The sequence below is a fragment of the Gastrolobium bilobum genome, unplaced genomic scaffold (genome assembly GCF_033153095.1).
Source record: "Gastrolobium bilobum isolate Gb01-03AN ecotype WA unplaced genomic scaffold, APGP_CSIRO_Gbil_v1 utg106387, whole genome shotgun sequence".
Classification (NCBI taxonomy): domain Eukaryota; kingdom Viridiplantae; phylum Streptophyta; class Magnoliopsida; order Fabales; family Fabaceae; genus Gastrolobium; species Gastrolobium bilobum.
In genome coordinates, this window is record NW_026898197.1 from 8,245 (window position 1) to 20,354 (window position 12,110).

Genomic DNA, 12,110 nt, shown 5'->3' on the forward strand with positions numbered 1-12,110 from the left:
ATCTTTGCATCTACAGGTTATTGCTGTGGTCGTTCATAAAATGCTTCCAGGCGATGCCCATTCGCAGTAAAAGTTTTTCATGTTTGCTTATCACACACTTCAACTGCACCATAAAGAAAGATATTAGTAATAACAAAAGGGCCTTCCCATCTGGATCTAAGCTTACCATACATGAATTTCAGACAAGAGTTGATAAACATTTAGTTTATCATGTTTTTAGGACTAATATTACATAATTTACATAGTCAAAGGCATGAATACTTAGGTTTTATAGTGAAAAAGCATGAAAGTTGGAATTTGATCTAACATAATTTGTTCTTGTGTGTTTTGAAGGAAAATTGACTTAAATTGATACAAGAATGAAGTAGAAGACTGGAGTAAGAAATGAGAGATTAGAGAATTCCATAAACACATCCAAGAAGCAAAGTAAACAGTGAAAGAGCGCGTCAAAACGTTACAAAGAGCATTGTACTGCGCTAACTACATAGAAAACATGAAGAAAGCTTCGAGAGGAGCGCGTTTTAACGCTCCTTAGAGCATTACAATGCGCTATAAGAAAGGAATTTCTCTTCGATGAGAGCGTTAGAAAATGAAGAGTTTTAAAACGTTCTCCTCCAGTCAATTTTAGTAATCAAGCGTGTTAAAATGCTCTAACCAGCGTTGTAACACTCTCATGTGATCCAATAAAGGCCCAACTCGTTGTATCCACTTAAGGCATAGATTGCACTCATATAAGAAGGGATTTTCATATCCAAAAGAGATGTTTTTGACAATTGGGAAGAAAGAATCCTACTTAGGAGAGAGAAGCGCGTCTTTCATACTTATGAGCATTGGGAGCGGGTTGAATTCAAGAACAAGCTGGGAGTTTTGAGGATTCCTCACGCTATCACACCAATGGAGTTTGGAATTTTTTTTTCACTTTCTCTTGTCTTTGATTTCGCTATATTAATCTAGATTTTTATGTAGTTAAGGATAGATGGAACCCAATTGAATTCTTATGTTATGAATTAAATTGTCTCTATACTTTTTTTTTTATAATTGAATGGATTTACCTGTTGTTAATATTTTCTATGAGTTTGCTCTTTATTGATTAATCCAAGGGAATTGTATGACAATAAGGATGTTGGTGCATAAATCTTGAATTGATAAATTCATCATAATCCTTGTGATCTAGGGATAGACATAGGGTAATCATGCAATTATGTGATTCTTGATCTTAATTCATGTTTTCTTGAAGAATAGCCGGTGAACTAGGTTTCTTTCAAGATTATATAGAATTGGGGTGTCAAGGGATTGAGCCTTAATTAAATTAGAGGAATCAATTGGCAATATATTGAGGACAATCACTAAATAATTTAATTCATAACACGAAGAAAAAACGGGGAAAATCAAAACACTAACTATGCTTTTCTTGATTGTCAAAATAAACTTTCTTTTTCTTATTTGCTTTTAAATTCTACAATTCTATGCATTTGCTCAGTATTAGTTTTAATTCAAAGTTTCTCATAATTGTTTGTCCAAATAAAGCGTGAATAATGAACTTGTGCTTGAATCATAATCCTCATGAGAACAATCTCGTATTCACGTACACTTTATTACTTTTATGATTGGTGCACTTGCCGAAGTCGCAACAAGAGTTAAATAAGAGAACATTTTGGCCTGCAAAAAATTCCTTCCTTAGGATCTGCTTATCATAGAATACTTTTGCCTTTTCCTTGTATAAACGTGAACTCTCATAAGCATCAAATCTAAGCTCCTCCAGCTCTTGCAATTGTAGCTTCTGTTCCACCCGTGACTGTATTAAATTCATGTTACACTGCTTGATAGCCGAATATGCTTGATGCTTCAAGTCTACCGGGAGATGACATGTCTTACCAAAGACCAGTCGATAAGGGGACATCTTAATAGGAGTCTTGTAGGTAGTCCTGTATGCCCACAAAGCATCATTCAGTCGCTTGCTCTAATCTTTCTGGTTAGAGTTAACAGTCTTCTGAAGAATTACATTGATTTCTCTATTTGAGACTTCAGCTTGGCCATTGGTCTGTGGGTGGTATACTGTGGCTACCTTATGAATCACTTCGTATTTTCATAGCAAGGCAGCCATGCTTTGGTTGCAAAAATAAGAACCTTGGTCAGTGATAATGGCTCTAGGAATGTCAAACCTGCAGAAAATGTTAAACCTGACAAAATCTACAACCACAGCAGAATCATCAGTCCCGGTGGCTTTTGCCTCACCCTACTTGGACACATAGTCAACAGCTAGCAAGAAGTAAGTAAAACCATAAGAAACAGGAAATGGACCCATAAAGTCAATACCCCATTTCATTTTATTACTTAGCAAAATGGTGTATGCAAGCTGAGGCACATAATGACCAGCATAGCACTCTCTGATTATGTACAAATCCCTGCTTTTGTATTCTGGAAACCTATCTAACTAGTTGATGAGGAAGACATAGGCATCCTTGGCAGTAGACTTATCTCTTGTATGGTCATAGTCAGAAGTAGTGTTTGAGTAGGAAAAGCCAACTCCAACAGGGGATTCCAAGAAGAGCACATTTGCAACTGCAAAATATAACGATGTGGTAATCAAGTCTAAGCTGAGCATCATCAAGGTTGAAATTTTAAAAGACAATAAGTTGATGACTATATTCTCACCTTCATTCCAAGCATATTTGTTATTAAATAGGGTTTTGCCTTCAGAATTGACTCTGAAGGGTCCCAGCTCCTCGAAGGTCCCATACCCCATTGAGGAACAACCAGGTCCTGTGAATTTCAAACATCATGGTATCAAATCATTGAATCAAGCGATAATCCGGTATGCTCTGCACCTTAACATGCTATATTTTTCATTCAGATGTGAATTTGTGAAGTTCAAATGATGATGATGATGAAATCATCTATTCAGGTTTCCCCGTGTTCTTTTATATTCAAAGGGTAAATCATAACAACTTTTTTATTCAAAGGGAAAACCATAGCAACTATAAAGTGATATTTTTTTCTTTGGTAAGCTAGACTTTCATGTTTCATCACTGTGAAAAGTGAAGAAAAGCCATCAATTAAAAAATAATAAATAATCAATCAATTGATATTATCTTACGTTTATTACTGTAAAAAATGACAAGATATGCATAAAGCATAAAAAAAAGCACACAAAAGAACATAAGTTATGAGCATAAAGAAGTTTGACTTATTTTAACCTCCATTGAGCCACAATACTAAAGGTTTAGTTGAAGAGTTATATGGAGACTCCACAAAATAATAGAGAAGTGCTCTTCCAGCCACTGGATCAACTATGACATATCGTTCAACTTTCTAGTAAACAATTGATGACCTTTTAATTTATTTCCCGTATAAGGAATGAATGATTGAATTAAAATCATAATTTCAAAAAAAAATGGAGACACTAATGCATAAAACTAGTATCAGATTTTCAATGTAGAAAATAAAGTAGGAAGCAAGCTATGTTTGTGGGGTATTACTCACAGATTCTTGGATGAACACCGAAGAGGCACAACCCTTCCACTTAGGATCTGAATCTGATTGAACACCTAAATCTCCCAAAATTGCATCGACCACGCCGGGAAGCATAACATCCTTGTTCCCAACAATCAACATAGCTCATCATCATACTCTTGAAAAATTAAAATTAATTAAAAAAATAAATAAATGGAATTTTAAAGTTAATAGAATAAAAATCATAATTGGGGAGTATGAAAACGTGTAATATAACTCTAGAAGATAGCAGAACAAGATTTATATAGGTTTAAAAAATTAAAATTGTGTGAATCTTACCTTAGAAAATTGCTACAAAAACCCAAAGAAGAACATAGAGAGAAAAAAAAATCATAGGCATAAGAAGAAGGATGAATGAGTCGATGACCCAACAACATTTGTTTCAAAAAGATTGAAGCCATCACAGGTTGCGACAAAGATAAAGAAAAACAAACATGAAGCTTTCGAGGAGAAGAAAACATACCTCTGCGAAGAAGAAGAACCAGGAGAAGTAGAAGAAATGGGAACAAATATGAAGTGCGTGAAGGAGAAGAGCCACGACAACAAACAGAAATTAGGGATTTAGGATTTTGCTAAAAAAAAATGGGCTGGCCCGCAGCTAACCCTATGTTAGCCCAAAAGAAATGAGAATTATTGGGGCTAGGGTTAAAAATAACCCTACATATTAGGGCCAAAAAAATAGAGGGGGGCTAATAATAGGGGTTGAAAGGCTGGCCCGCGGGCTCTGGTACGTATTGACAGCTTTACTCACCACACTTGGTGAGACAAATAATTGTAAGTGAAAAATTACTTTCAAAAATGACTTTTCTAAAGCCTGCGTTCCACGCTACCTCCAAACCATATAGTATGCCCCATAACTCTGTTCTAAAAGCTGGACAGCACCCCGACAAAACCTTTTAACCAATTGCCCATTGAATTTCTGATCATCCCCTCCACAAGCAGCCATGCCAATATTGACACCAGCTGCTCCATATGTGTTTATCTTCACCTAGACTTCCTCTGGGAACTGCCATGCTATATTTAAATAGCTATAATTGATTCTTGTACGCGAATTACTGACACGGGCTGTCGAACTCGCACAAATTAATAAAATTAGGTTTCTGAAAATTTGTAGTAGAACGTCAACCTGAGTTTTCTCTCAAGGAAATCGCAAAGATTAAAATTGCAGATTAAAACAGAAAATAATCCGGGAGGGGGGGGGGGTTGTTCGCTTTGAATAAGAATTAAAGTACAACGTAAAAATTGAAATTGAAATTCGTACAAAAAAAAAAACCAACCTAAGGTCAGGATTCCTAGGACGTCTTTTCTCGGATAACAAGATACCAGAATCGTGATTGATCTCAATTGAATCAGAATCCTGGTTTTCAATTGAGAATCCTCTCTAAGCGATCGCTTAATGTTTGATCAAATATGGTGCTTCTACTCATACAATCGCAGAGTATTAGCCCGTTTGACTTAAGGTCATAGGGATAATCAATCTAATCATCAAATTTAATGACTAATCTCTTTCCATAATCGCAATCGCGAATCTCAGATTGAATATCCACAATCGCACGATATCAATATGAGTTTGGAAGAGAAACAAATCTGATTTAAAGGAAAGGTTCAGATCCTCTAGACTCTTCCATGGAATTCATTACCCTTAGGTTGATTAAAGGTTCTTAACCTCGCATGTCTAAGGTAAACACAATTAAAAATTAAAAAGAAGAAGAAGAAGAGATGAAGAATAGAAAAATGTAGATTGATCCTTTAGAGAAAAGTCGTCAAACGTACAAACTCCAAAACGAAGAACACCGACATGTTTCCTAAACGAACCCTTTTAACCCACCAACCGGGTTAGGGTTCAACTAATTTCGGCCCATAATAATAAAATAAACAAAATCAGGACTAAAACAATGGCTTTGGGCCTTAAACATATTGAGTTCTAATTTATTTTATAAGTCCAAACGTCAAAATAAATTTTCAGCAAAACACTTCCATCTTGAGCACAGGTTTGGACCATCTTTCCGTCCGAATTGGGCTTCAGTAGCTGAAATAGTGATTATAACCCTTTCTGTTAGCTGCAAAACGCAACAAGAAAATCGGACATATGTAGAGTGAGATATGGTCAAAATACGAAAGTAGTGTAAATTTAGAAAATTCTGACGAAAATCAATTAAACTCAATTAAAATCTAGAATTCTAATTTCACCCAAAAGAACTTTATTCAACTCAAATAAATTCTAAAAATACTGATCAAGAGTAATAAATAAGTATAACAAAATATGCATTATTAAGTACTTAAGCCATATGTAGCATCCTCAACGTCCCGCACCAGCTTCCTAATTAACTCAAGTTTGGTTCCAAGAGGGGAGCCTCTTCTCCTTGATTAACCATATTTCTAGGTGCCATATTTTCCAACAAGTTGCAAGAAATATGGTTAACCAAATCGCATGGCTCTCACCAACTGATGTGTCACCAATATTTGTTGTGATCCAATTAGCAAAGTCTTGGTTATAAAAACCTGCACTGATACGGGAGAGGACGATATTATCCCATACCAATTTTGCAGTGCTGCAGTCCCTCAATGGATGGGCTATTGTTATAGGCTCTCCCCTACAACAAGGACATGTGTTCTCACCATTATTCCATGTAGCAATCAAGCTCTTCGTCAGTAAACACTGGTGAATCACTTTCCAACCAAAAATTTTCACCTTTTGGGGCCATGAGTTCAACGTTTCAAAATCCCAAGCACCAGAAGGTGTTACCACAGCTGCAACCTTAAGATTCTCAATAGCTTCAGGATCCACTCCATTAGCTAAATCCTCCAATGTGTTCGATACTGGAAGGCACCTGTCCTTCAAGAAACAAACATCCTTGCCATTGCCCAACTCCCACACCAAATTTGCTTCTATAGCATGCCACATCAATATTTATCCTTCGAAGGAGATCTTAAAATTAGTATTTTTATTAAAAATTTAAATTAAAAAAAATCACCTATATTTTTCCTTGTAATTTTGATTGTTTATTTTTTTTTCATTTGAAAGTATATAATTTTATATTATTTAAAATTGCAAACACCGTCAAATAATGGTAGCAGAGTTGTATCAAGGACTGAACACGTGGGTGAGAGCATGTAATATCATTTTTAAGAAAAATTTAGATTCTTAATTCTAAATTCATCCTGAATAAACTAACGGTGAAACTCTCAAGTGGAATATATAAAAAAAATTTATAAACACCAAAAAATATATATAGCGTGAAATACTTTATTTTCCCAGTGATTGAAACTCAAAAATAACATTCGAGCAAGAAACTCGGGTACTCAACTTCGTCGCTGCCACACTGGGTGCTTGGATTTGAGAATCAACTGATTCCCCAAGCCGCAAGGTATTTGTACCATAATCTCCCTTTCTCTTTTACCGAACTTCATCAATGATTTTCAAGTTTAAAACTTACCAATTTGACCACAAATTCAAACCCCACATTGTAATATTTTGCGTTGGAAATGGGATATGGAGGGTTTTTTATTTTTTATTTTTTATTTTTTGGATTATCACTTCGAAAAGGGTTTTCCGTTAGATGCTAAGAGTACAACCAATAAAATTTGTGGTTGTAACAATCGTGAAGTGTTAAGGAGCTTGTCTCTTAACCAGATCTCTCCGGTTCAAGCATGTGAATGGAGAAAATGGTCTTTGAGAGCCCGTGTTCTATAATAAGTACGACAATGCTCGAATTGAATTAGTTAGTGGCCCTCTATGATGGGTATAGCGTGTGCTCGAATCGGATTAGTTGAATAATTGTTAGTAATAGATAAACCAATGGATATAAAAGTATTTACGAAGTATTTGCGTAACTTTTTCCAGGTCAGGTATGGAAACCGAGGGGAATTCGATGAAGAGACAAAGGGCAAGTGAAAGAGATAGAGAAGAGGAGAGGGACAGGCTCAGTGACTTGCCTGACTGTGTTCTGCTCCATATATTGAATTTCATTAACTCAAAACAAGCTGTTCAAACTTGTGTCTTGTCTAAACGGTGGAAGCACCTTTGGAAGCGTCTCACTAATCTTAAAATCCATTCCTCGGACTTTAGGACACTTGACATTTTTAGAAAATTTGTGTCTCTGGTTCTGTCTAGTCGAGATGGCTCCATTTCCCTACATAGTCTTGATTTCATGCGTCATGGTTACTCTTTTCCTACAATCTTGAATAAGGTCATTACATATGCTGTGTTGAACAATGTCCAGCAGTTGACACTTGATGTATGGGACAAAGTTGATGTAAGTGACATTTTAGTGCCTATCATTGTTTCTTGTCCGTCTTTGACATTTCTGAAGATTGCCTTGAGGTGTGACCTTTACACACATAGGCTTCCAAATTCTCTGCCGTTTCCTTCATTAAAAAGCTTGTATCTTGAGAATGTTGGTTTTACTGCAAGCGACAATAACTGTGCTGATCCTTTTTCAACCTGTCTGATGCTGAATACTTTGGTAATTAAAGATTGTACTTTGCATCGTGATATAAAAGTCTTCTCCATATCTAATTCTAAGCTTTCGAGTTTGACCATATGCAATGAGCTTAGTGGACCAGCTCATAAATTGGTGCTTTCTGTTCCAAATCTCAGTTCTCTTGCTATCCTGCATGCTCCTATTCACCAAATATTCTACGCATGCAATCTTTCTTTAATCAAAGAAATAAATATCGATGCCGTTTTTCCTCGGAAGAAAGATTCAGTCATAATAAGCTGGCTACAAGTGCTCGCAAATGTAAAAATAATGACACTCTCTTCAAGTATCCTTTATATAATACAAATTGTAAGTTACTTTAGTAAAAAATTTCCTTTCCTTTCCTTTCTGTATGGCTTATAAGATGTATGCAGTCTTATGTCGCAATTTGTGCTATTATTCAATCTCACATTTCTAACTATGTAGGTTCTCTCAAATCCTGTTTCAATGAGAACTCAACCCCCTTGCTTTGTTAGATTGGAGTCATTGAAAGTGAAAATGTATTCATCTGCATGTCTATGTTATCAGCAAGTCAGCAGGGCAGTGACGTACTTACTTCAGAACTCTCCACTGGCCAGAGTTGATATTATAAATTGCTGAGAGTGATATCCATTCTTAACTCTTTAAGGTAGAGATTTTTACAAATTATTCAGATTTTGCTCCCTCTCTACCTATATCGTGAGTACCTTGTTTATACTACTTGTTACATTTTTTTTGTTTGGTATTTTACAGAAGAAAAATTTTAAAAGCAAGAAACTATTAACTGTCGAGAAAAATGTTTTAAAAACATACAAATTTTTTACTCTTTTGGTGATGTAGAATGATGGTGACTAAAATCTTGCTGACGACTGAATTGATGCTGCATCAGTAAACCAATTTTCATTTTGTGTGCTTTTTTAGTTTACAACTAAATGACAAATGTTTTTAAGTTGTATTCAGTTTGAATTGTCTTTGAAAACTTTATATAATTTTTACTATAATCTATATTTTTTAAACGCATTTTCAGTAATTTCAAAATTGAAAAGATCTTAAGGAAATTGTTGGAATATTAGAGTGTGCTAGTGTTATATATTTTATCATCATTGTTAAATTTTAATTCATGAAAGTCAACAAATCCTTATAGAATGATATTTAGCCATTATTATGTTTGATTTCACATCTAAAATATCCTTTCTTTAGTTTCATGTCAGATCTTTATATTTTGAAAAGCATTTTTTATAATTTCAAAATTGAAAAGAACTTAAGGAAATTGTTGGGGTATTAGAGTTGTGATGGATATTAAAATTCTTATACTTTCATGAAATGTTCATTTTGATTTATTAAGAATCTGGTAGTAAAGTTGAAGCACATCTAGTGGGGTAGGCTTGGTTGTTGTTTGCTGTTATTGGTAATACAATAGATTGAATTAGGCCCTGACCAGTGGCAAGTGGGTGAGTTTTATATTAAATTTGTAGGGTCATTGAAGAAATTTGTAGCCTTTATTTTTAAGTTGATTTTAACTGAAGTTTTAATTTGTTCTTTTAAAACCCCTTTATGGTATTGGAAAGGTTTACATTGTATTATTTGTTTACTTTAACAAACCATCAAATTTCAAATGTGTAACAGAAAACAATCTTACAATCTTGGCTATGCTTTCTGCTTCTTGGTTGTATGAGTATTCCTGCTCTCTTTTGGGCCTTGTTGGATAGGAATATCTCATTATTTTGTCTAAAAGAATCAAGTTATGAACTCTATTTTTGTCTTATCATTACTCTTTTAGCTTTTTGTTTTAATCAATATGTTTGTCAGTAGTAGCTTCTCTTCGTAAATGTCTTGTCATGTTGTTTGTGACAGAGGCTGTATATATTATCGTATTGCTTATGCAATGTAGTGTAGATATCTATTATCAGGGTTACATACTCTGCTTGCATACTTCAGCAGGGAATTTGTAAAGAATTTTAAAAGTGGATGCTACGCCGTGTTTTTCTTTTTCCTTTTCCAAGGTTAGAAATTCGACTCCTCCAAACAGTTAATTGTTTGTTTGGGTGCGGCTTAATTCATAGAAAAGGTTAACTGAATCTCATTTTGTAAGTTTTATCTTCCTCCTTGATTGCATTTCGTTGCTGATTGCAATATATTTGACATATTTGGAATAACTATAATATGCGAAATGTATGTGTTTATTTTGAATGTTTTGAGTTTGTAAATTCTTTGTATTAACTCCTTAATTTTTCAATTGCTTGATCTTTAGTTGTTGCAGTTCATGTTACTTTGAGCTAGTGAAGGTTATTGCTCATCTTTCATGTGGATTTAACGAACAACGCAGTTGCCTTGCACGTAACGCTAGTGTGCTTAGCTTATTGAAAAGTAAATGAATCAAGACATGGGTAGCTTGTATGTAGAGCTGTCAAAATGGGCTAGCCCGGCCTATTTAGCTCTAGTCCGCTTGAGTTAGGGCTAAAAAATCTGCAGGGCCATAAAAGCCCACAATGATATAGGCCCACGTGGACCAAAAGCCCTAAGGGTTAGGGCTAGCCTATGGGCCTTCCAAAAATTTAATATATATTTTTTTGTTTAAAAAAAAATTCATATTTGATATAGCAATGTATCTCAAAAGTCCTTACCTGCATTAAAAATAGATTAAGGAGCAACATTTTCTCATAAAAAAAAAAGTGACAGCATATTCTCATAGATTATTAGAACACTAATGAAAACAGATTTTATAGTAATGCAGAAGAAACTAATCTTAAATGATATGTTGATGAGGAAAAATAATAAATGATATCTAACAGGTCAGAACAACAAGCCATCAAATTATACACAGTTACACACATTATGGGTAGCATATAAATATAATATTACCTCGTTCCCTGAGTTTCAATGCTTTCCAAACCACGTTTAATCTACATGTTATCCAAATTTGTACTTTAAAATCTCTCTCTCAAATAGCAACTCCAATGCAAGAGGATATTTTGCTTACATTGAACAAAAATACAGCAGTTTATTTTGTTTTTACTATTGTTAAATAAATATAAAAATTATTAATATAATTTTACCCAATAGTTTCTCAAATGAAATTCAGAGTTTCACTCAATTTTCAGATACCAAGATAGTAAAAATTAAAAAAAAGTAAATACCCTTTTTAGTCCCTAACAAAAAACACAGTCTCCACTTTAGTCTCTTACAAAAATAAATTAGTCAGTTAGTCCCTAACAAATTCAAAGTGGAACCATTTAATTGAAATCGTGGTCCCTCACAAATTCAAAAAAGACCCATATTAGTCCCTCAAAAGAACTAAAATGGGTCCACCTTGAATTTGTTAGGGGACTAACTGACTAATTTATTTTTGTAAAGGACTAAAGTGGGGATTGTGTTTTTTGTTAGGGATCAAAAATAGTCTTTACTTTAAAAAAAACAACAACAATAACTTGATAATCCACAAGAATAATAAAAGGGCATGGACATAACCTCTACATTTAAAACTTAAAACTTTCCAATCAATTGCATTATGTCCTTTTGTTAATCTACAATTAATCACATGACAGGATTTTTATTATTCTATAAAGTTCGAAATTTTAAGTCGATATTTTTCCATTTTTTTTCAAAAAAAAAAAGAAAAAGGAAAATTGTTAACCTGAGTATCGATGGCGACTAGGGTGTACTGAGGAACATCGAGGAAGAGAAGAATGACACCGTGCTTGACAAGCTCTAACGCTGTTTGAGGATCCATATATTAAAAAAGAAAACAGATACAGTTAAAATAGCCATGCTTGAGTGGCGTGAGAAGTGAACAATAATTGTTAAAGGCACCAAAAGACTTAATCGAAAATCAAAATCCAAAAGGCAGAAGGAGAGTAGCAATACCTAATTACAGAGTTCGAATTCTGAAAGGATTTTTCTGCGTTTTCACAACTTAGGTTTGCTTCTTCTTTGCACCCCAAAATCTTAGAATACCCATTTTAGGATTCCCCCTCTTCTATGATGGATTATCTACGAGAGTCTATGTTTTGTGTGATTATATCGATCTTGATGAAGATTCATGCAATTCCCTACTGTGAATTAGTGGTTTTGATTTTAGGGTTCCTTTCAATTTATTTATTAGGGTTTTTTGAAGGATTCGGGTATTAGAGATTTAGG

The 12,110-nt window shown here is 34.4% G+C and overlaps 1 protein-coding gene and 1 pseudogene across 3 annotated transcripts; one reads left to right on the top strand and one right to left on the bottom strand.

Moving 5' to 3' along the window:
• Positions 1–1,435: 1,435 nt before the first annotated feature.
• On the bottom strand, positions 1,436–4,459 carry LOC133313736 (serine carboxypeptidase 1-like; annotated as a pseudogene).
• A 2,324-nt stretch (positions 4,460–6,783) lies between these two features.
• On the top strand, positions 6,784–10,361 carry LOC133313738 (putative F-box/LRR-repeat protein At4g15060). 3 transcript variants are annotated; one of them, XM_061515142.1, is made up of 4 exons: positions 6,784–6,881; positions 7,358–8,303; positions 8,421–8,622; positions 10,225–10,361. In XM_061515142.1, exons 2-3 carry the CDS (start codon positions 7,365–7,367, stop codon positions 8,592–8,594), a joined length of 1,113 nt encoding a protein of 370 aa, XP_061371126.1. In that variant the 5' UTR covers positions 6,784–6,881; positions 7,358–7,364; the 3' UTR covers positions 8,595–8,622; positions 10,225–10,361. The 3 variants fall into 3 exon arrangements, with proteins under 3 accessions (XP_061371126.1, XP_061371125.1, XP_061371124.1); XM_061515141.1 differs by lacking the exon at positions 10,225–10,361 and adding an exon at positions 9,915–10,135; XM_061515140.1 differs by lacking the exon at positions 10,225–10,361 and having other exon boundaries at positions 8,421–10,135.
• The last annotated feature ends 1,749 nt before the right edge of the window (positions 10,362–12,110 follow it).

What these genes read in the sequence shown, in the direction of transcription:
- LOC133313738 (XM_061515142.1), top strand. Translation starts at nt 7,365, where the DNA reads ATGGAAACCGAGGGGAATTCGATGAAGAGACAAAGGGCAAGTGAAAGA. An exon ending in TCCTTTATATAATACAAATT is followed by an intron (nt 8,304 to 8,420) that starts GTAAGTTACTTT and finishes CTAACTATGTAG; the next exon opens with GTTCTCTCAAATCCTGTTTC.